General features: G+C 50.0%; 2 protein-coding genes across 2 annotated transcripts; one reads left to right on the top strand and one right to left on the bottom strand.

Moving 5' to 3' along the window:
- Positions 1-562: 562 nt before the first annotated feature.
- Positions 563-9993, top strand: GUCA1B (guanylate cyclase activator 1B). Its single transcript, XM_065913306.1, has 4 exons — positions 563-769; positions 7363-7512; positions 8827-8947; positions 9866-9993. The coding sequence occupies exons 1-4, from the start codon at positions 563-565 to the stop codon at positions 9991-9993; spliced, it is 606 nt and encodes a 201-aa protein (XP_065769378.1).
- A 2626-nt stretch (positions 9994-12619) lies between these two features.
- On the bottom strand, positions 12620-19206 carry GUCA1A (guanylate cyclase activator 1A). The gene is made up of 4 exons (XM_065912949.1): positions 19006-19206; positions 13569-13718; positions 13108-13201; positions 12620-12792 (listed from the first exon to the last, which is right to left on the bottom strand). Exons 1-4 carry the CDS (start codon positions 19204-19206, stop codon positions 12620-12622), a joined length of 618 nt encoding a protein of 205 aa, XP_065769021.1.
- Between the last annotated feature and the right edge of the window lie 354 nt (positions 19207-19560).

The raw sequence follows: 19560 nt of genomic DNA, 5'->3' as shown, positions 1-19560 counted from the left end.
CTTCTCACTAGACCAAGTGGAGGGCCAGCCCCAGCTCACCAGCTGTTCTGTTTTATGGGCTAGGAGGTGTACGTGCATCTTCCCTGGATATCAGAGTCTCCTGTGTCTCCAAGGGCCTCCCTGGAGCTGCATGGTCCCTACCGAAAGTGACAGGGCCCATGTGTACGATGGGAGGGTCTCAGCCTGCCTTCCCAATTCCCCCTCCGTCTGCCTACCTCTGTTTCCGCCCCTTCTCCCTTATCAGAATCTACTGGGCAGCTTACTTGAGTGGTTGATCATACTGAAGGGAGGGGTGAGGCTGGGGGAGCTTAGCCGACTGGAGGTCAGACCTTCCAGGGGAATCTTCTAATCTTAAGGCACTTAGCTGGTCTGGTCCCGCCCCCTCGCTGCCAGCCCCCCCCCCCCCACCCCTTCCACTGCCCGTCCCGTTCGGTTGGTCAGAAGATGATGAAGAGGCTGGCAGAGCAGAAGAGAGGTAGGAAGAGGGCCCTCACCAAAGGAATCCATCGGCCGCGTCTCAGCAGGAGGCAGAGACCCTGCTCCCTGCCATCCTGGGGCCAGGATGGGGCAGCAGTTCAGCTGGGAGGAGGCGGAGGAGAACGGCGCGGTGGACGTGGCGGAGCTGCAGGAGTGGTACAAGAAGTTCCTGGAGGAGTGTCCCAGCGGCACGCTCTTCATGCATGAGTTTAAGCGCTTCTTCAAGGTCACGGACAACGAGGAGGCCACCCAATACGTGGAGGGCATGTTCCGAGCCTTCGACAAGAATGGGGTAAGGTGCCCCGAGGGGGACGATCCTTGACTCATCCTTGAGGATGATCAGGGCTCATCCTTGACTAAAGGAGCACCCTCGGTGGGAGCTCCGTTCGCCAGTCCTCCTGCTCGGCCTCAGCTCTTCTTTTCTCTCCATCCTCTCTCACCTTTTCTGTCTCACTCTTCCTCCAAACTCTTCTCCCTCTCCCATCATTCTTCCTTCCCATCTTTTCTTTCCATTTCTCCGCTTTCATCTGACTTTTCCTCTTCCTGAGAGCTGAAGCGAGGCTCTGCAGAAAGACCCAGGGTCCTCTCTACCTGTATTTATGGACAGGACGTGGTTTTCCACATCCATCAGGGCTCCCCTTGCTCTAAAGATAAGGGGCTTAATGGGCGGAGCTAACTTGGCACAGCCCATGAGTGCCCCCTTGCTGGGGGTCCTTCTAATTGAGACAGATCAGCTCTTCCCGCCCAGAACGCTGGAGGAGGCTCCTTCCTGGACTTTGAGGATGGAGGATTATTGCAGAAGTCTCTTTCTGCTCTTCAAGCCATGGAAGATTCCATGAAATCATCCATCCACAGAGTTTCTGCAAGTCCATGGTTGGCACCAGGAGATAAGAAGATAATATATTTTATAAATGTACACCTGGGAATTGAATTTAAACATAGAAAAAAGTAAAAGTGAAAGTCGCTCAGTCGTGTCCAACTCTTTGTGGCCCCATGGACTGTAGCCCACTAGGCTCTTCTGTCCATGGAATTCTCGAAGCAAGACTACTGGAGTGGGTTACCGTTCCCTTTTCCAGCGGATCTTCCCGACCCAGGGATCCAGCCCAGGTCTCCCGCTTTACAGGCAGATTCTTTACTATGCGAGCTACCAGGAAGGCCCTTAAACATTGAAACCCCGTCATTATTTAAGGCCACCCAGTCCAGTGCCTCCACAGTCTTTTAAACCATTAAGTTTGCCTCAAACCCCTGTTTGACTCCTTCAGATTGAGGGGCCAGTGAGCTGGACCTAGATAATTAATCTGAAAAAAGCAGTGAATACCCCACTTCTGTGTAGGAGGAGAGCTTCACTTTTCAGAGTGAATCACTGGGAACGCTTCTTAGGTCCCACCATGCCCCAGGAGAAGGGAATGGCTACCCACTCCAGTATTCTTGCCTGGAGAACTCCATGGACAGAGGAGCCTGGCGGGCTGCAGTCCACGGGGTCGCAAAGAGTCAGACACGACTGAGCGACTAACGCTTTTCCTCTTTCTGCCCCTGGTACTGTCAGTGCACATCTCCTCTGCGCCTGTAGGGGGCGGTAGGGCGGGGTCAGCATCATCGCGGCAACAAAAACCTTGGAGGTGAACACTCTCAAGATCTCAAGTGAGTTTCAGCCTTCCCAAAGCTCCTTCCACCGACGTCTCTGAGTCAGCAGCAGCCCTGGAAGGGAGCAGGCCGAGGTTGTTACTCCAAATTCAGTGAATTGATTTGCCCAAGATCTTAAACTCAGGGGTCCTGCATCCCAGGCAAGCGCTCCTGCCTAGAAGGCAGTCTGTTGCGCTGTTTAAGAGAGGAAATTATTTTTTTGAAGTGTTGAACATCAGAAGAAAAGTAAACAAGTATATCAGGTAGTATGTGGCAAGGTTCACACCCATGAATTTATCAATTTAACTTTACTGAAAAATTATAAGGGCAGTGCAAGTAATTCCCATTTACAATTTATCAAAATTCCCCAATTGTTTACATTTGACTCATTTGCTTTACTATTCTCTCTGTGTGATGTACTATATATATACATGTATACATACATGTACACAATATATGTGTATATTATGCATATAAATATATATATTTTTAGAGAAAATTATATAGACATCACACCCTTTTACCCCAAGTATTCTAATATGTATTTTCTAAAACCAAGGGCATTCTCTTAACCTAATAAATGATCAAACTCAGGAAATTCAACATTAATAAGTTCTGTTATCTAATTGACAATCCATATTCATGTTTGGTTTACTGTCCTGATGACAGCTATTACAACCTTTTTTTTTTTTTAAAGTTTGATCACACACTGCATTTAATGTCCTATCTCCCCCTTAGCCTTTTTTTAAAAATTGGAGTATAATTGCTTTACAATGTTACGTTAGTTTCTGCTGTACAATGAAGTGAATCAGCCATATTTATACGTATATCCCCTCCCTCTTGACCCTCTCTTGCACTCCACCCGCATCCCACCCCACTAGGTCATCACAGAGCACCAAGCTGAGCCTCCTATGCTTTATAGCGGTTCCTGCTAGCTATCTCTTTTACATATGGGATTGTATACATGTCAATCCTAATCTCCCAATTTGTCCATCCCTTCCCTCGGCCCCCGGACCTGATGCCCTTTGGATCCTTTAGTCTCAGCTTTTCTTTATCTTATTTGACTCTGACATTTTCAAAGACGGCAAGTCAGTGATCTGGGTTTACCCTGTGTTGCCTTGTGATGAGATACAGGTTACACTTCTGGAAGAAATTAATGCCCCAGAAGAGATGCTGTGTGCTTCTGAGCATGTGACATCAGAGGGCACATGATGTTGGTTTGTCCCTTCGATCATTTAGCTATGTGGTGTCTGCCGGATTTCACTGTAAAGTGACTATTTCTTCTTTGTAATTAATAAGCATCTTATAGGGAGGTATTCATACTTCGAGACTAAGTAAGCTTCCTATTACTCGTCAAATGATCAGCCCCCAGGTTTGGCATCCGTTGATCATTTTCTATCTCCACTGTCCCTTCTCTATTTATTAGCTGGCCTCCTGCTGTAAGGAAGAGCTCTCCTAGCAGGTGTTTTCAGCTCCTCTGTCAGAAGCTAAGCCTTCTTCCTTTTCTTTTCCCACTTAGTGTTTGTCTCCAAACTCCTGCCCGACTCCACTTCCCACCTCAGAACAACCTTTATAGTCAGCAAGTCTCATTTCTGAGCAACTGATCTGAGATTTCTGGGGCAGATAAAGTCAAAAGAGCTCTTAGATTTAGCTCACACATCAAGATCTGTGGTGGTGAGAACAGTCTTGTGGTGGCAAGGAGGTAGGGCACCTGGTCTCTGCGCTGTGCTCCCTCCTGCTGGAGGCAGTAACACCATCTCTGGTGCTCCTGTAATGCTCCGGATGGAGGAAAAGGGAGGATGAAGGTCACATGTCCTTCAGGGTCCTTACGTAACGAGTGCTGGGGAGAGGTCAGGGTTGGTTCACAAATGCAGCCAATTCAGGGAGAAACGAGGCAGGTAATCCCACAGAGCAGATCACACGCTTGTCACTTCTGCTCCAGCTCTTGAGTAGACGGGCGATTCCGTCATCTTCAGCCTCCGTGGGTAACTGAAGCTGACGAGAGCGCGTGCGCACTGGGTGAGCGGAGCCCCTGCTGGGAGCGTGCCAGACCTGGTCCTGGGGTTTGCAGTAAACTCACACGTGAGACCGCCTGTCAGGAGAGGGCTGCTCCACACGGAGCAGCATGTGAGGTGAGGGGTCACGGTGGAAACCGCATCATGTTGAGACAGGATGTTATGAGAACAGAAAGTTCTAGACAGAGAATGAGGGGACATCTAGAGATCTGAAGAGTAGAAATTTGCTGGTGATTTGGGGTTTGTTTGTGTGTTTTACTCCCCTTGGTGCTAGCCACCAGGTTCATTTTTTAGACAGTAATTGACCTTGCGTGGAGTAAGAAATTTCTCCCAACCTGATGAACTGGAGAAGGCATGTAGCTTGAAAGACTCTGCCACTTGCTGGGTGGGGATTTCTTGGGCAACTTATTAAACCTCTGAGTCTCAGTTTCCTCATCCATGAAATGGGGATAGCAGACCTGAGGGAGATGATGTATGTAAAACAAATGGCCCACTTTGCATAATTTCCTAACTAAATTCTTATTTAAAAAGAAACCTAAGGGACTTCCCTGGTGATCCAGTGGTTAAGACTCCATGCACCCAATGCAGGGGGGGTGCAGGTTTGATCCCATACGCCCCAGGGCATGGCCAATAAAAAGAAACCTAAGATCTGTTTTTAGAAAGCCTAACAAATAATAATTACTAATGAAAATAGTCTTTTAAAGGACAACCAATTACCACATTGTACGCCTTCAACTTCTACAGTGTTCTTTAAAAGGCTATTGTGCAATTATACCTCAATAAAGCTGGGGGGGAAAAAAAACAGGAAACAAGCCAAATAACTTTCAATGGGCTAACAGAAAGCAAACCAGGGACCATTCATACAATGGCGCACCATTCAGCAATTTAAAAAAAAGGAACTGTTGATGCTGACAGTGAATGAGATGAATCTACAGGGCACTGTGCTGAGTGAAAGAAAACTACACACTATATGATTCTATTTTTATACTCTTTTCAGAGTGAAAATATTATTGATGGAGAACAAAACAGCGGCTGCCAAGTGTTATGGTTGAGAGAAAGATGTGACCTTTGAGAGGTAACACAAGAGAGGTTCTTTGTGTTGAGAGTTACTGGTATCTACATGTGTCTACACATGTGATACAATTTTGTAGAACAAGGAGGTAGGGGCAATTCAGGTGTAGGAGATTAGAAGGTACAAACTATTACATAAATAAGCTACAAGGATATATTGTATAACACAGGGAATATAGCCAATATTTTATAAGAACAGCAAATAGAGTATAATCTTTAAAACTATCTAGGAGCTTCCCTTGTGGCTGGGTGGTAAAGAATCCGCCTATCAATGCAGGAGACTCGGGTTCCATTCCTGGGTTGGGAAGATCCCCTGGGAGAAGGAAATGGCAACCTTCCCCCGTATTCTCCCCTGGGAAATCCCATGGACAGAGGAGCCTGGTGGGCTAGAGTCCATGGAGTCAAAAAAGAGTCCGAGTCTGATACAACTTAACGACTAAACAACAATATTGTATACCTAGAACTTATATGGTACATCAACTACACATCAATTTAAAAATTCATAGAACTTATATACCTACAAAAATAGTGCATTAAAGACTAGTGGGGGAAAAACAGAACAAATAGCAACTGCTAAGAATTTGCCCTACAGGAATTACCAGAAACATAAGAAAAAATACGTATGCACAAGATGTTCATTGTGTAATGTAAAATATCAAAACCATGTCCAACAAGAGGGACTGCCCAGTACTCCTCAAAAAAAGAAAAATGTATTATTTTAAATAATTTTGAAGGCATGGGAAATTTTAAAATAAAAACCCAGTAACTAAAACTATAGCTACAGCCTGACCTCAATTAGGTAAATATTTACACAGTGAGGAGTATGGAGGACCAGAGGAATTATATAAAGGATGCTGATTTAAGCTCTGGAGGTGTTGAGGTAGGCTCATTTTATTTTCTTGGTTTTCCCTTAAGCTTTTGCTATTTCCCTCATGTGGGGCTGTATTCTCCTGTTGTCTATACCTTGCCCACCCAGGCATCCCTTGAACAGGGGTTGAGGCTCCCACTCAGCCTGACCCAGTGGGACAGATGGGCTCTGGGCTAGTGATGCCATTCTGATTACAAAGTCATGGGAATGACGGATGCTCCTGGGGGAGTTGATGATTCCCATTTTTGATTTGGGATTTGAGAGCTGAGATCCCAACCTTGAAACATGTGAGGTCCTGCTTTCTAATCTCCTTTCAAAACTGTGTTAATCTTATAGTCAGACTTAAGTCAATCGTTTCTTTATAAATTTGTAAATAGTTATGAGACTCTGGGCAGAAGTTGCACTGTACTAGGCGTGGAGGAGAAACAGAAGCAATGTAAGCCCCTCTCCTTTCTCCTGGAGGGTAGGCTGTTGCTAAGAGTGAGGCACACATACAGAGCAGTTGAGGACAGAAGAGACAGTAGGTGCTGGGCTTTCCTGGTGGCTCAGTGGTAAAGACGTGGGTTGGATCCCTGGGCCGGAAAGATCCCCTGGAGAAGGAAATGGCAACCCATTCTAGTATTCTTGCCTGGGAAATCCCATGGACAGAGGAGCCTGGTGGGCTACAGTCCATCTTGTTGTTGTTCAGTCACTAAGTCAGGTCTGACTCTTGGCAACCCCATGGACTGTAGCCCATCAGGATTCCCTATCCCTCACTGTCTCCCAGAGTTTGCTCAAACTCATGTCCATTGAGTCAACGATGCTATCCAACCATCTTATCCTCTGTCACCCCCTTCTCCTCTTGCTTTCAATCTTTCGGGCATCAGGGTCTTTTCCAGTGAGTCGGCTCTTCACATTAGGTGGCCAAAGTCTTGGAGCTTCAGCTTCAGCATCAGTCCTTCCAATGAATATTCAGGGTTGATTTCCTTTAGGATTGACTGTTTTAACTACTAAAACAACAGCTGGGAGTGTCGGAAGAGGGAGAGGGCGGTCACTGTGGCTGAAGTGGTGTGAGACGGAAGGCTTCCTGGAGGAGGGGACCATTGAGCTGAGCCTTGAAGGACAGGCGGGACTGGGTGATCATGGAGATTGAGGATGAATCCCGGGGCAGAGAACACCATGAGCACAGATGCAGAGGCACAAGCATGCACCAGGAAGGCCAAGCCCTGAGTTTCAGGCAGGGTGACCTGGAATAGAGTTCCCACCAGTGCTCCCAGGAGATGGGGTGGGGGGCTGAAGGGAGCCTCACAGCTCCAACCCCCAATGCAGGACAACACCATTGACTTCCTGGAGTACGTGGCAGCCCTGAACCTTGTGCTGAGGGGCACCCTGGAGCACAAGCTCAAGTGGACCTTCAAGATCTACGACAAGGACCGCAATGGCTGCATCGACCGCCAGGAGCTGCTGGACATCGTGGAGGTCAGTGTCTGCTGAGGGGTGGGGGCACCTGGGCATGCTGGATGCTGCAGTGGGGCCCCTGGGCCTGGGGGTGGGAAGGGGCATTGGGATCATTCAGTGTGCTTTTCAACTACCAAGAAATTAAGCTGGATATCAATTACAAAAGGAGAATGAGAAAATCCCCATCTGTTTGAAAATTACACTACTTCCTAATACTCCATGAATCAAAAAAACCAGTATCACACATACACAAGATATCACGAACTGAGTAATGATACTAACATAACAAAACTTTGGAATGCAGCTAAAGTTGAGCTTGCAGAAACATCTGTAGCCTTAAAATGTATATACTAGAAAATAAGACTGAAATGAAAATCAACAATCCAAGAAGTCATCTCAACAAATTAAAAAAAAGAAAAGAAAGCAAAAGAAAAGAATTAATAAAGAATGGAAATTAACAAAACAGAACACAAACGCACAAGGAAAGTCAATGAAAGCAAAAGTAGGTTCTCTGGAAAGATCAACAAAGCTGATTGACTAGTAGCAAGAATGAGCAAGGGGAAAAACTGCTCTGGCTCAGACTCTGCACGAAACCCTCATTAGCCTCTTACTCTCCAGAACTTCACTCTAAGGAGGGAGATGTTGGCCCATTTTACAGAAAAGGAAATTGGCCTGTGGAGGTCGTGTGGTTCGCTCAAGTTCATCCACCAGGAGATGCTGGGCTGCCTGTAGTGGTGCCTGCTTTCTGCCACGTGCTTGCTGGGCAGTGAGGTGTGGGGACCCCCAGTGCACACCTCTGTCCTAGGAGAGCCCTAGCCAAGGACTGAGGTTACTCCTCACGTCGGTCTGTCTCTGCCCCTTTTCACTTCTGAACATTGCCTCATTGCTGAAACAGGGTGAGGGAGACACCTGTGCTTTATCCCTGCCGCCTAAACACCTGTGTCTCGCATCATCCTATCTCACACACATACACTTCACACACACCCACAGACCTACTGAAGTCTCCATGTCTTCTGCTGTAAAGTGGAGGTTAGGCCATCACTGTGCCTTCGTTAGAGGTTTTGGGTGTCAGCTCTGATGCTCACAGTGGAAACACCAATGGTGTGGGAATGGGGCAGTGGGTAAAGCCAGGAACTCCTCAGTGGGAATTAGGCCGTGAAACCCTGAGGAAACAGCCTTAGCACAGGTCACTTTTAGTCTGGACCTGGCTCCCGTGATCCTCAGATGTACAGACTGAGGGGCAGTGCTGAGGACGAGGTGCCGAGGGACGTGGGTCATGTGGGGGGGTCCAGAGCATGCAGGGTCTCTGGGATGTCACTGGCTTCCCTCCCACAGTCCATCTACAAGCTGAAGAAAGCCTGCAGTGTGGAGATGGAGGCCGAGCAGCAAGGCAAGCTGCTCACGCCCGAGGAGGTCGTGGACAGGATCTTCCTTCTGGTGGATGAAAATGGAGATGGTAACTGGAGTAGAGATGATGGTGGGGCAGGGGCGGGGGGCTCCCCATCCTCAGTCACCCCACTTTCTCCACGTCACTTTAGACTAGACAGTTCCCGGCAGTGAGATGGGTGTGGAGAAGAGAACATAAAATAACAAGGCTGTCACTAGATGTGAGGCTTGTGCGTGCGTGCTAAGTCGCTTCAGTCATGTCCAACTCTTTGCGACCCTATGAACTGTAGCCTGCCAGGCTCCTCTGTCCATGGGGATTCTCCAGGCAAGAATACTGGAGTGACTTGCCATGCCCTCCTCCAGGGGATATTCACGACCCAGGGATCGAACCAGCATCTCCTGTGTCTCCTGCATTGCAGGTGGATTATTTACCGCTGAGCCACAGGGGAAGCCTCATGAGGCTTGTAAGCGGGATTAAAAACTCCTACTGGAGTTGCCAGGCAAGTGCCGTGGAAGAAGAGGAGCTTTGGAGTCAGGCAGACCAGGATGCTTCATTTACCCTCTCAGCCTGATCTCAGTTTCCTCACCTGGAAAATGGAAATAAGAATAACTGAAAGGAGTAAATGGGATCACGTACTTGGACTCTCATCGCTGTAGCTCAGTGCCCCAGCCCCAGGCTGTGCAAAGAGGCAGTTGGCTGGGAACACACCCAGAAGAGCCCTCAAAAACATTTTAAGGGTCCCATGTGCAAGAGTAAAACTTGAATGAATTCATTTGCAAAAGAACATTTCAAGGGTCCCACGTGCAAAAGTAAAACTTGAATTCATTTGCAAAGCAAGTCCCTTGAAGAAACCCTTGGAGGTTCCAGGAGACTTCTGGAGGAAAGCCCAAGCTCAGGCCCTGAGACCGCAGGCTCGTCTGTGTACATCCCCACCCCGTTTCTTCATTCCCTGACCTGGCATAACTGTCTCTCCTACTCCTTGCTCAGGCCAGCTATCCCTGAATGAGTTCGTTGAAGGTGCCCGTCGTGACAAGTGGGTGATGAAGATGCTGCAGATGGATCTGAACCCCGGTAGCTGGATCTCTCAGCAGAGGCGGAAAAGTGCCATGTTCTGAGGGCTCCGGGGTCCTGGGAGACCTCCAAGACTCCAGACTCACCAGGTTTCCAGAGCAGTGGGAGGGTCCCTGGTTCAACCTGCTTATGCCCAGTCTTATCCTGGCTTGAACTTCCTGGCATCCCCTTGCAGGGAGTGGAGCTGAGTGGGGAGGGCAGGGGTCATTAGTGTGAAATGGCCAATAGGGCTGTTCCATTGGGAGGATTCATTGGGTACTGAAGGGACTTGGCTTCCTCTCCCCCTTCAGCTGCTTCTGGGAAAGCTATGCCTTGCTAGGTGACTGTGGGGTTCCCACAGATTCCTACCTGGTTCTTAGTTGGAAGCAGGGAGATCTAGGGGTAGGGGTCCCGTAGATGAAATTGGCGATGAGAATGCCCACATTGTGTGAAACTGACTAGTAGAAGCGTGGGGCTGGCAGGTGCTGTTGACTCTGAAGGAAAGGTAGGAACTGGGGAGAAGGGATGGATAACAATTACATCCCCCAGGATCCCGAGGACTGTTCTTCCTGCCCTTGGAGGGGGTAGATTGTACTTAAAGGGGCTGTTTCGGTTCTGCCCTGGTGCTGCTCCGCCAGCCCCTTCCAATCCTCCCTACCCATCATCCCTCACACTCAGCTCTCCAACCCCGACCCCCAGAATGGACCCTCCACAATTCACCATCACAAGTCCACAAGCCAAGTATATCTCCTTAAAGGATGGAGGAACCTTTCTTCTATCTCTGGGGAGAACTGGGGCCTGCCAGCCTGGGTTCTAGGACAGGCTTTGCCTCCAACTCCTGTGTGACCCATGGCAGGCATTTCTTTTCCCTGACCTAGGTGTTTTGTCTGCACCATGAGCAGACTGGACTCAACAAGCAGTTTTCAGATTATTACTTTTTTAGATATGGGATTCTTTTTGTTTTACAAACTCTATGTGCAACCTCCATACAGAAACTAGATTAAAAGGCAGTCACTCTGGCAATCCATGGGTTAGGACTCTGCACTTTCACTGCTGAGGGCTTGGATTCAATCCCTGGTCAGGAACTAAGATCCTATAAGCCATGCAGTGCAGCCAAAAAATAAAGAAAAAAAAAGGCAGTCACTCTGGTTGCAGGGGGCTGTACTGAGGAACTCAAAAAAGAAATCCATGCTAAAAGATATGTTTTTGTGTTGAAGTATGAAGAATAAAACTAATTTGTAGATCCTGTGATTTCATGGGCATGATATCCATATAAAGTTAACTGTAAAAATAAATGTAAGGTTAAAAAAATAGTCAATTAAAAAGTAATAGTAATCCAGCTGGGACACAGATATGCTCCAAATCATGAAGATGGTATGTGAATGAGGTTGGGGAAGTGTACCAATTCTATCCAGATACCCTCCCAGCTCTGACCTCCAGCATTTCCCAAGAGGCAGCCACCAAGAGAAGCAGCAGAAATGTCAACTCCCTTTCACCCCTGGCATTGAGTTCCACTTTCCCTCAATGTCTGTGCCCCGGCCCCGGCTGACTTCCAGTCTAGAGTGCTCCGCATGATGGACAGGACAGGTGTGAACAAAATGCCCCCTCTCTTCCATCCCAGGGGGCCCTCTACAGGCTGGGGCTCCACCCCCTACTTTCCCCTTTTTGCTCCCTCCCACCCCCTTGGATTTTCGTTTGCTCCCAGAACCTCCCCTACACCCAGCTGAAGTGAAGACTCAAAGTTCAGAAGGAAAGAGCATCTCTGGAAAAAGTGATCACAACTAGTCCAGCCTGTGTCTCTCCCCAGGGTCTTGGTCAGGTGTTCCTAAAGCTGGAGTGTGCAAAGAATGGGGAGAGGGCGCCCTGTAAGATACTGTCCCACTTCCCAACAGGTGTCAGGTCTCACTGTGGTAAGAGGGATTTAGGCTAGATCAGGGATGGGACACTTGCCATTAACAATTAGTCGCAATCCTGTGGGGTACCATGTGGTACCACATGGCACCGAGGGGCCAGCAGGGGAAGAATGAGGGTGTTGTGCAGTCACTTCTGAATAAATACAGGTTCCCAATGGATTAAGGAGGACTGTCTATAGTGTCATAAGTTCTCTTGGCATATTGTTTGATAAGGATGCTGTGAGTTTCTTGAGAATGCAAACTGTCCTTTTCTTTGCACGTGTAACATCTAGCATTAATATAAGTAGCTGTTCGAGAAACGCTTGTTGAAGGGAGGAATGCATCAACACAGACCACTCTAGTAGGCTCCGGGATGCTGGGGGCAGGGCGGGCATGTGACAGTACAGATGAAGGCTGCAGCCACCAGATCTGCAGGGTCCCACTGGAGTCCCACCTCTGCCTTAGAGCTTCTGTGTCTAAAACAGCATGGAACCAGAGAAGCTCAGTGGAAGAGCTGGTAAAAGCTGGGGGAGGTGCAGGAAGGGGGTAGGGAGGAGCCTGACGGATGGTGAAGGCTGCAAGAAGCAGTCACCACCAGCTGAGTCACACAGAAAGTTCCAGAACGCACCCCCCCCCCCAGCCCCTTTCTGGACTCCTGCCCCTGTGCTGCCACCATGGACCCCTAAGAAGTGAGCTGGGCCTTTAATTTCAGTAGACTCTATCTAGCATTAAAACAACAATGAAACACCAGGCACCACCGTACACACCCTCCCCAGTACAGAAAGAGCAGGCAGTGAGCTCAGCCGTCAGCCTCCGCGGCCTCAGTTTCCCTGCCGCTAGCCCCCTCCTCATCCTGCTCTCCATACTGGAGCCTGCGCACAATGCGGGTAAGGTCCAGGCTTCGGGTCAGCGTGTCCAAGAGCATCTGGTCCTTCTGGACGCCCTCCATGAACTCCTCTAGGGAGAGTTCCCCTGGGGTAGAAAGAAAGGGCATCATGGGCAGGAGGCGTTCACGTCTGCTGACCCGGGCCCAGAGCTGCAGTCTTGTAAGGGGGAGAGAACCAAGGCTGGAGGAAGTGGCTGTGAACAGAGCCGGCCAAGGAGCCAGAGACCAAAGTCTGGCGCAGACATCCCCAAAAGCCAGCTCCGTGGCCAGGGCGGAGGCAGGCGGAGGAGGTGGCCAGCAGCGGCCCCTTTGTGCCTCCCTCTCGCCTCCTGCCCTCTCCCCCTCTGAGCCTGGTGACACCCCCAGTGACCCTCCCCTGGGGAGCCCCAGCGCGGCCTCACCATCCCCATTGACGTCAATCTTGGAGAACACTGTATCCGTGAACTCCTCGGCGGTCATGGTCGAATCGCTGCAGGGGTTAATGGCTCGGATGGCCTGGGAGGGAAGAAGGAGAGGTGAGAGGACCGCTCCTAACTCGTCTCAGCGGTGGATGGGGCAGAGAGAGCTCGGCAAGCTCCCGACGCGACAGTCGGGGAGCGAAGGGAGTAGAAGTCAAGGTGTCCCGGGGCCTCAGACGGAGCTGGGGATGCGCATCTACAGCTCTTGGTGCAGAAGAGGAAACTGAGGCCCAGGGGAACCTGGCCCAGGTCACGTAGCTGGTCAAGGCCCGAACCGCCGCGGGGACCCTAAGTCTCAATCCCGTCCCCTTCCGAGCGCGCGGACAGACCCCTGCCGGCTGAAGACCCAGCCCCGGTTCTCAGCTCGGCCCCGCCCCTGCCCGGCCCTCGGCACCTGGAGTTACCCGGATGATGGTGAGCAGCTCGTCGCGGTCGATGCATCCGTTGCCGTCCACGTCGTAGAGCTTGAAGTACCAGCGCAGCTTCTGTTCCACCTTCCCCTTGAGGACCAGGCTCAGCGCCGCCACGTACTCCATGAAGTCGATGTAGCCGTCCTGGGCGGGGGGGCGTGGCCGCCTGAGACCGTTTGTCTAGGCCCCGCCCCGGCCCCGCCCCCGGAGCCCCCAAGGGTCCAGGAGACGCTGAGCCCCGCCCCCTTGGCGCCCACCTGCACTTGTCTCCTGGACGTCCTTCATAGTCCTTCATAGTCCAACCTACCTACCCCACTGGTTTATCAAATCCGATAAAGCAACCCCCCACTGGAGTGTAAATGGCTTATTGCTATCACTTCACAGGTACTTTGGTTCCAGCCGTCACTGTGATCCTCAAACTTCAGCCCTTTTCCAGTTTGGTGGGTGAGGTTACAAGATGTGTGTAGTTGAGACACAACCCCCTAGGAACAGGTAATTTGAATGAGCTTTAAGGCGCCTAGATAAGGAATAGAGGTAGATTTGGAGGCATCGAGTGCCTTTCTCCTTCCCTTTACTCTTGGAAGCTTACTGAGCACAGACTAGGTGCTGTGATAGACTGAGGATTCAGAACTCAGTAAGATAGAAACCCGTCCTGATGGGAGCGCACCGTTGAGGACACAGGTTGGAATCCTGCCCCACCGTCTCAAATATGTAGATCTGGGAGGAAGGATTCAACATGACCCTTGATCTGTAGTAGTTATAATAACTCCCACCTCCATGGAATTGATGTGAACTTAAATAAATACAGGTATGTAAGGCACTCAACACTGCCTGGCATATAGTAAGCACTCAGTAAATGCCAGCTATTATTACTATTATTATTATTACCAAGGCTTCCCTGGTAGCTCAGACGGTAAAGAGTCTGCCTGCAATGCAGGAGACCCAGATTTGATCCCTGGGTCAGGAAGATCCCCTGGAGAAGGAAATGGCAACCCACTCCAGTATTCTTGCCTAGAAAATCACATGAACCTGATGGGCTGCACCCCACGGGGTCACAAAGAGTCGGACACGACTGAACAACGAACACACACATTATTACTACCATCACTATAGGGAAATCATGGTGCCATCATGACATATGTTCGGGGACAGCACATCTGGACAGGACATTATGGACTCACAGACAGGAGAGCGGCCAGGCAAAGGCAGCAGAAAGGCTTCCTGGGGGAGGCGGTGCCCTCACTGAGTCTTGGAGGGATTGGCCATGGGGGAAGGTGGTACAAGACACTCCTGCAGGATATTTCCCCAGGACTCCCCATGTGTTCAGCAGCTGACTCTCCTCCTGGCTCTGCCAGCCCTACCAATAAGGTCAGGGAAGCAGGAAACACAGGCCTGCCTCTGCCCACCTTCTGCCCAAGCCAAGAGAAGCCGGGAAAGGGAAGCCTGTGTCTTGCAGAGAGGCTGAGTGCTGAAAGGAAAGGGGTACTGGACTCAGAGCCTGTGAACCCGGAGTCCAACCCCTAAGGCTCCACTTACAACCCTCACTCTGGAACCAGGAAGTTACCGAGTGGCAGGTTTGGGGTCCGTATGAAGAACTCTTTAACAGACAGAATTGCCCACAGTGGAAGGGACAGCCTCGTGCAGTAATGAGCTCCCTGTCCCTGAAAGTGTGCAAGCAGAGGCTGGGGTACTGTTATTAGGGACGTGGCAGAGATGGAACAGGAAGGCCTCTAAGAGCTCCCAATCGTGTGCTGGCCTTAGGTGAGGCCTCGACCATTCTGAGCTCCACGATGGAAGTCAAAATCATAGCGAATATTTTCAGGGTGTTTCCTCATGTTTAAGGGCTTTCCTACACATGGCTGTGCCATGGGGCATGCAGGATCTTAGTTCCCCAACCAGGGATCAAATCCATGCCCCTGTAGTGGAAGTGCGGAATCTTAAGCACTGGACCACCAAGGAAGTCCCTCAATCGCTCCTTGACCAACCCTCCTCTCAGGGTCTTTGTCACGGTAGAGCCAGGCCCCCCCTGCAGCCATGTTCAGAGAAGCAAGAGGTTTGCTTTCTTACCACTGTGGAGATTCCCCGCCCCCGGCAAGGGGACGCAGGGTAAGGACCCTTTGCTTTTCATTTTTTATCTTTCTGTATTGTTGGAAACTTTTACAATGAGCTGTCATTTCTTGGTAATTAAAATTTTTAATTTTATAGTTTTTTGTAATAAAAAATGGCCAGAATGGGGCAATGGAGAGGCACGTGTGTTTGTGCCAGAAAGACCTAAACCCTGTCTTGGGAGAGATGTGGCCTTGGACAAGTCAGATAGCCTCAGGGTCTGAGTTCTGAAACAGAAGGACAGTGTGTGCCTTTCAGGATTGTGGTCTGGGTTAGATCGGTAATAAGACTATGACAATACTAACTTGTTTTGTGTGCTTCAGGTGATGTGTGTTTCACTCACTGTACTCATTTAATCTCACAACTACCTCTGGGTATTTCTATCTCGATTTTCAGATGAAAAGTTGAAGGTGAGAGAGGTTAGGCCACATGCTAGTGAATGACAAAGCCTTGCCTAGAAACCGAGTCTCCTTGAGAATTCCCTGGTTGTCCCATGGTTAGGATTCAGCCACTTTCACTGCCGGGAGAGCGTGGGTTCAATCCCTAGTCGGGGAACTAAGATCCCACAAGCCTCGTGGCGCAGCCAAAAAAAAAAAAAATAAATATTAATAAACTGAGTCTCCTAATTGCCACCCAGTGCTCAGATGCAGGGATGGGAGATTTACATTGATTTGTGTGCACCTGTGTGATTCAGGCACAATCAAGCTCAGGCAAAACTCTGAAGTAAGCAAAGCATATGCGGGCTGCCCTGGTCACATTTCCTACTCATGGCCGTACCCCCAAACCCTGCCCACCTGGTGCAGTTCCCTAGGATACAACTCTCTTCTAATTCAAGGGCTGGCAGACGTTTTCTACAAAGGGCCACATAGCACATATTTCAGTTTTGATGATCTGTAAAAGAATGCATGTGGTGTGTTTTAACAAAACTTCATCGACAAAAATAGGCCCAAGGGCTATTGTTGGCACTCCCCAAAACTTCCAGTCTTCTGTGTCAAAGCTTCCTAGTCTTGGGTCCCATCTTGTAGCCAACCTGCCCCACTGCCTTATGCTGGCGGCAGTGGGTGGAAGTAGTGTCCAAAGTGTGATTTATGCCTTCACTGTACAAGACACTTCAAATGTTACAAAGATGCTCTTCAGTTTAGCAAGTATGAATGTAAATTAATATATATTATATATAAGTAGTCCATAAAACTCATAATTCCTCGTATAGTCATTCACTCAAGTAAAAATACTGATTGAGCTCCTACTGTGTTCTAGGCACTGTTCTAGGTGCAAAGGATACAGCAATGAAAAAGAAAGACGAAAATCCCTGCCTTTGTGGAGCTCACATGCCATCAGGGAGATTGACCATAATCAATAACAGCTAAATGTTATTCAACATCATCTAATACAAAGACGAGACATGCTCTAAGGGAAAAGGGAAGGTCGAGGAAATGTCCGAGTGGGGACTAGTCCCAGTGAAATAGGGCTGAAACCAGGACGTCAGGGCAGGTATCAGTGAAAAGGAGACATTTGACCAGAGCCTTGCAGCTGGGGAAGCTGTGAGCTGAGCGGAATTCTGGAGGAAGAGTGCCTGGTGGAACCCAGGCCCTAAGGCAGGGGTGTGAGTAGAATTAGAGGTCGGGTTTGGGACAATACAAGTGACCGACTGCTTGTGACCCCATGGACTGTAGCCTGCCTGGCTCCTCTGTCCATAGAATTCTCCAGGCAGAAATACTGGACTGGGTTGCCATTCCCTTCTCCAGGGGATCTTTCTGACCCATGGATAGAAGCCGGGTCTCCAGCACTGCAAGCGAATTCTACTGTCTGAGTCACCAGTGGTGCTGACTTGGACAGAAATTGAAGAGCTAGCATTTGAGTGACTCGGTTAGCCAAATACAGGGTTGAGGGGTTGCCCCGCCCCAGTGTCATAAGTGTCATCTTAGATCTGAGATCCAAAGGGTTATCTTGATCCAAAGGGTTTCCTTAACAGCCAAGAAGCTGAGCTCCTTCAGTGCATGTGGGTATAATGAGATGAGGCTCAACCATGGACTCTGACACCTTTCAGGAAAGACCCTTTCTTCTGGAGTATTTCAGGGGTCTAGCGTGAGGATGCCATCCCTTCTTGGTCTCTGTACCTTGGGCTCCAGTACTCTGACCCTGCACCCCTTTTAGGAAAGCTCTCAGGCACCACAGTGCTGCCCTTGAGGCTGAGACTCAAAGCCCATAAGCTGCTTTGGCCCCTTGATCCTAAACATTAGTGAGTTTTTAAATAGCCTCTGAGCCTCAGCTTTCCCTGGAAGCCCCACCTACAATGATGTTGGGACCCTCTGGGCAGTGAGGGGAGCCGGAAAAGCTCTGGGCAATGTCTCCCCAGCATGCAGTGGACTCTTGGCAGCTTCCTGTCCTCACCTTGGAGGAGGCAGCAGCCCAGGTGGGGGCCAGCAGGGAGGCAGAGATAGATGTGTGGATTTACGTTCTTCTACCATCACATCTTGACTGAATTGCTCCAAATAAATGGAAGGTTTGCTCTGAAATACCAAGAAACATCTTAACTGATGCTCCTGATGTCCATGACAGTTGACGGTGAATAAGCCGAGGCAGAGCAGGGAAGAGATGGGCTCCAAGGCCACCCAGCTGATGAAAACGAGGGACGGAAACTCACAGTGCCCCCTCTATCTTCTTAGGAAGCCCTCTCCTGGTGCGTCCAGGTGATCCCTTGGGGAAACGTCCGTAATTAGGTCCTCTTAGGATGAACTGAGGTCACCGGGGACTTGGGAGCTGGAGTAGGCTGGAGTACCCTGGTGACCAGGCAACCCTGACTGTCCCCAGTTCTAGGGTCCACAGATCATCATGGGATGGGTGACCCAAACAACGTGGACCTGCCCACCCCAGACCAGCAAGCCTGAAGCTCATCACCCTGCTTTCTGCCCTCCGCCCTTCTGCCTTCTGCATCCTGGGAGCATCTAGGGGCCTCTGCAGAGACACCAGGAGCAGCATCAAGCATTTTTAGTAGGTGCTCGACGACCGTCTTGTTAAGTGTTCACGCTTGTTCTGGGGTAAATTGCGCATGTGGAAGAGGCAGAGGAAACCAATGTCTAGCCTCCGAGTGCACTGACCGGGGTCTCTCTCTTCCCCGGGGACAAGGGTTGATTCATTTCTAAACCTCCAGCGCCTGACACACAGTAGGTGCTCAATGGACGTTGAAAACTGCAATCCCTGACGTAGACATTCAGTCTCCCAGATAAACATTCATTCCTCCAGCCGTCCTCACACCTGCCCCTCCCACCCCCTCACTAGCCCCCGGAGCATCCCTGCAGCACTCCCCACCCAGAGCCCGGCTCACTTTGTTGAAGTCAAAGGTCTCAAACATCTGCTCCACGTACTGGCTGGCCCACGGGCTCAGATTCTTGAGGCCGAAGAACTGGCGGAACTCGTAGAGGGTGAGCTGGCCGGAGGGGCACTCTGTCATGAACTTCTTGTACCATTGGTGGCACTCGGTGCTGCTCAGCTCCTCCACCGACTTACCGTCCATAATGTTCCCCATCGCTCAGGCCCGTGGGAGGCTGATGCCCAAGGGCCGCTGGTTCTTGTCACCGCTGGTCCCCACACCAGTGCGGCTGGGCTTCCTAACACTGGGCCCTCCTCACTCACAAGCCTGAGTTCCCCAGATCTGAGCGCGGAAGGGCCTGGCGAATCCCAAAGTGCAGGGAAATGACTAGAGGAGGTAAGCAGAAGAGAGGAGGCCACGGGGGCTGTTCAAGCCTACACCAGATCCAAGGGCTGCCGGAGAACGCGTGTTAAAAGTCCCCACTAAATCCTTGCAGCCAATGGAGACCCGCTCACTCTGAGAAGAGGAGCGAAAATAGAACAAAGCTTAGGGGACCAGAGGCCCAGGATT

The sequence above is a fragment of the Muntiacus reevesi genome, chromosome 20 (genome assembly GCF_963930625.1).
Source record: "Muntiacus reevesi chromosome 20, mMunRee1.1, whole genome shotgun sequence".
Taxonomy (NCBI): Eukaryota; Metazoa; Chordata; class Mammalia; order Artiodactyla; family Cervidae; genus Muntiacus; species Muntiacus reevesi.
Note: the sequence above shows the minus strand (reverse complement) of the source record. Positions and strands in the feature narration are given on the sequence as shown.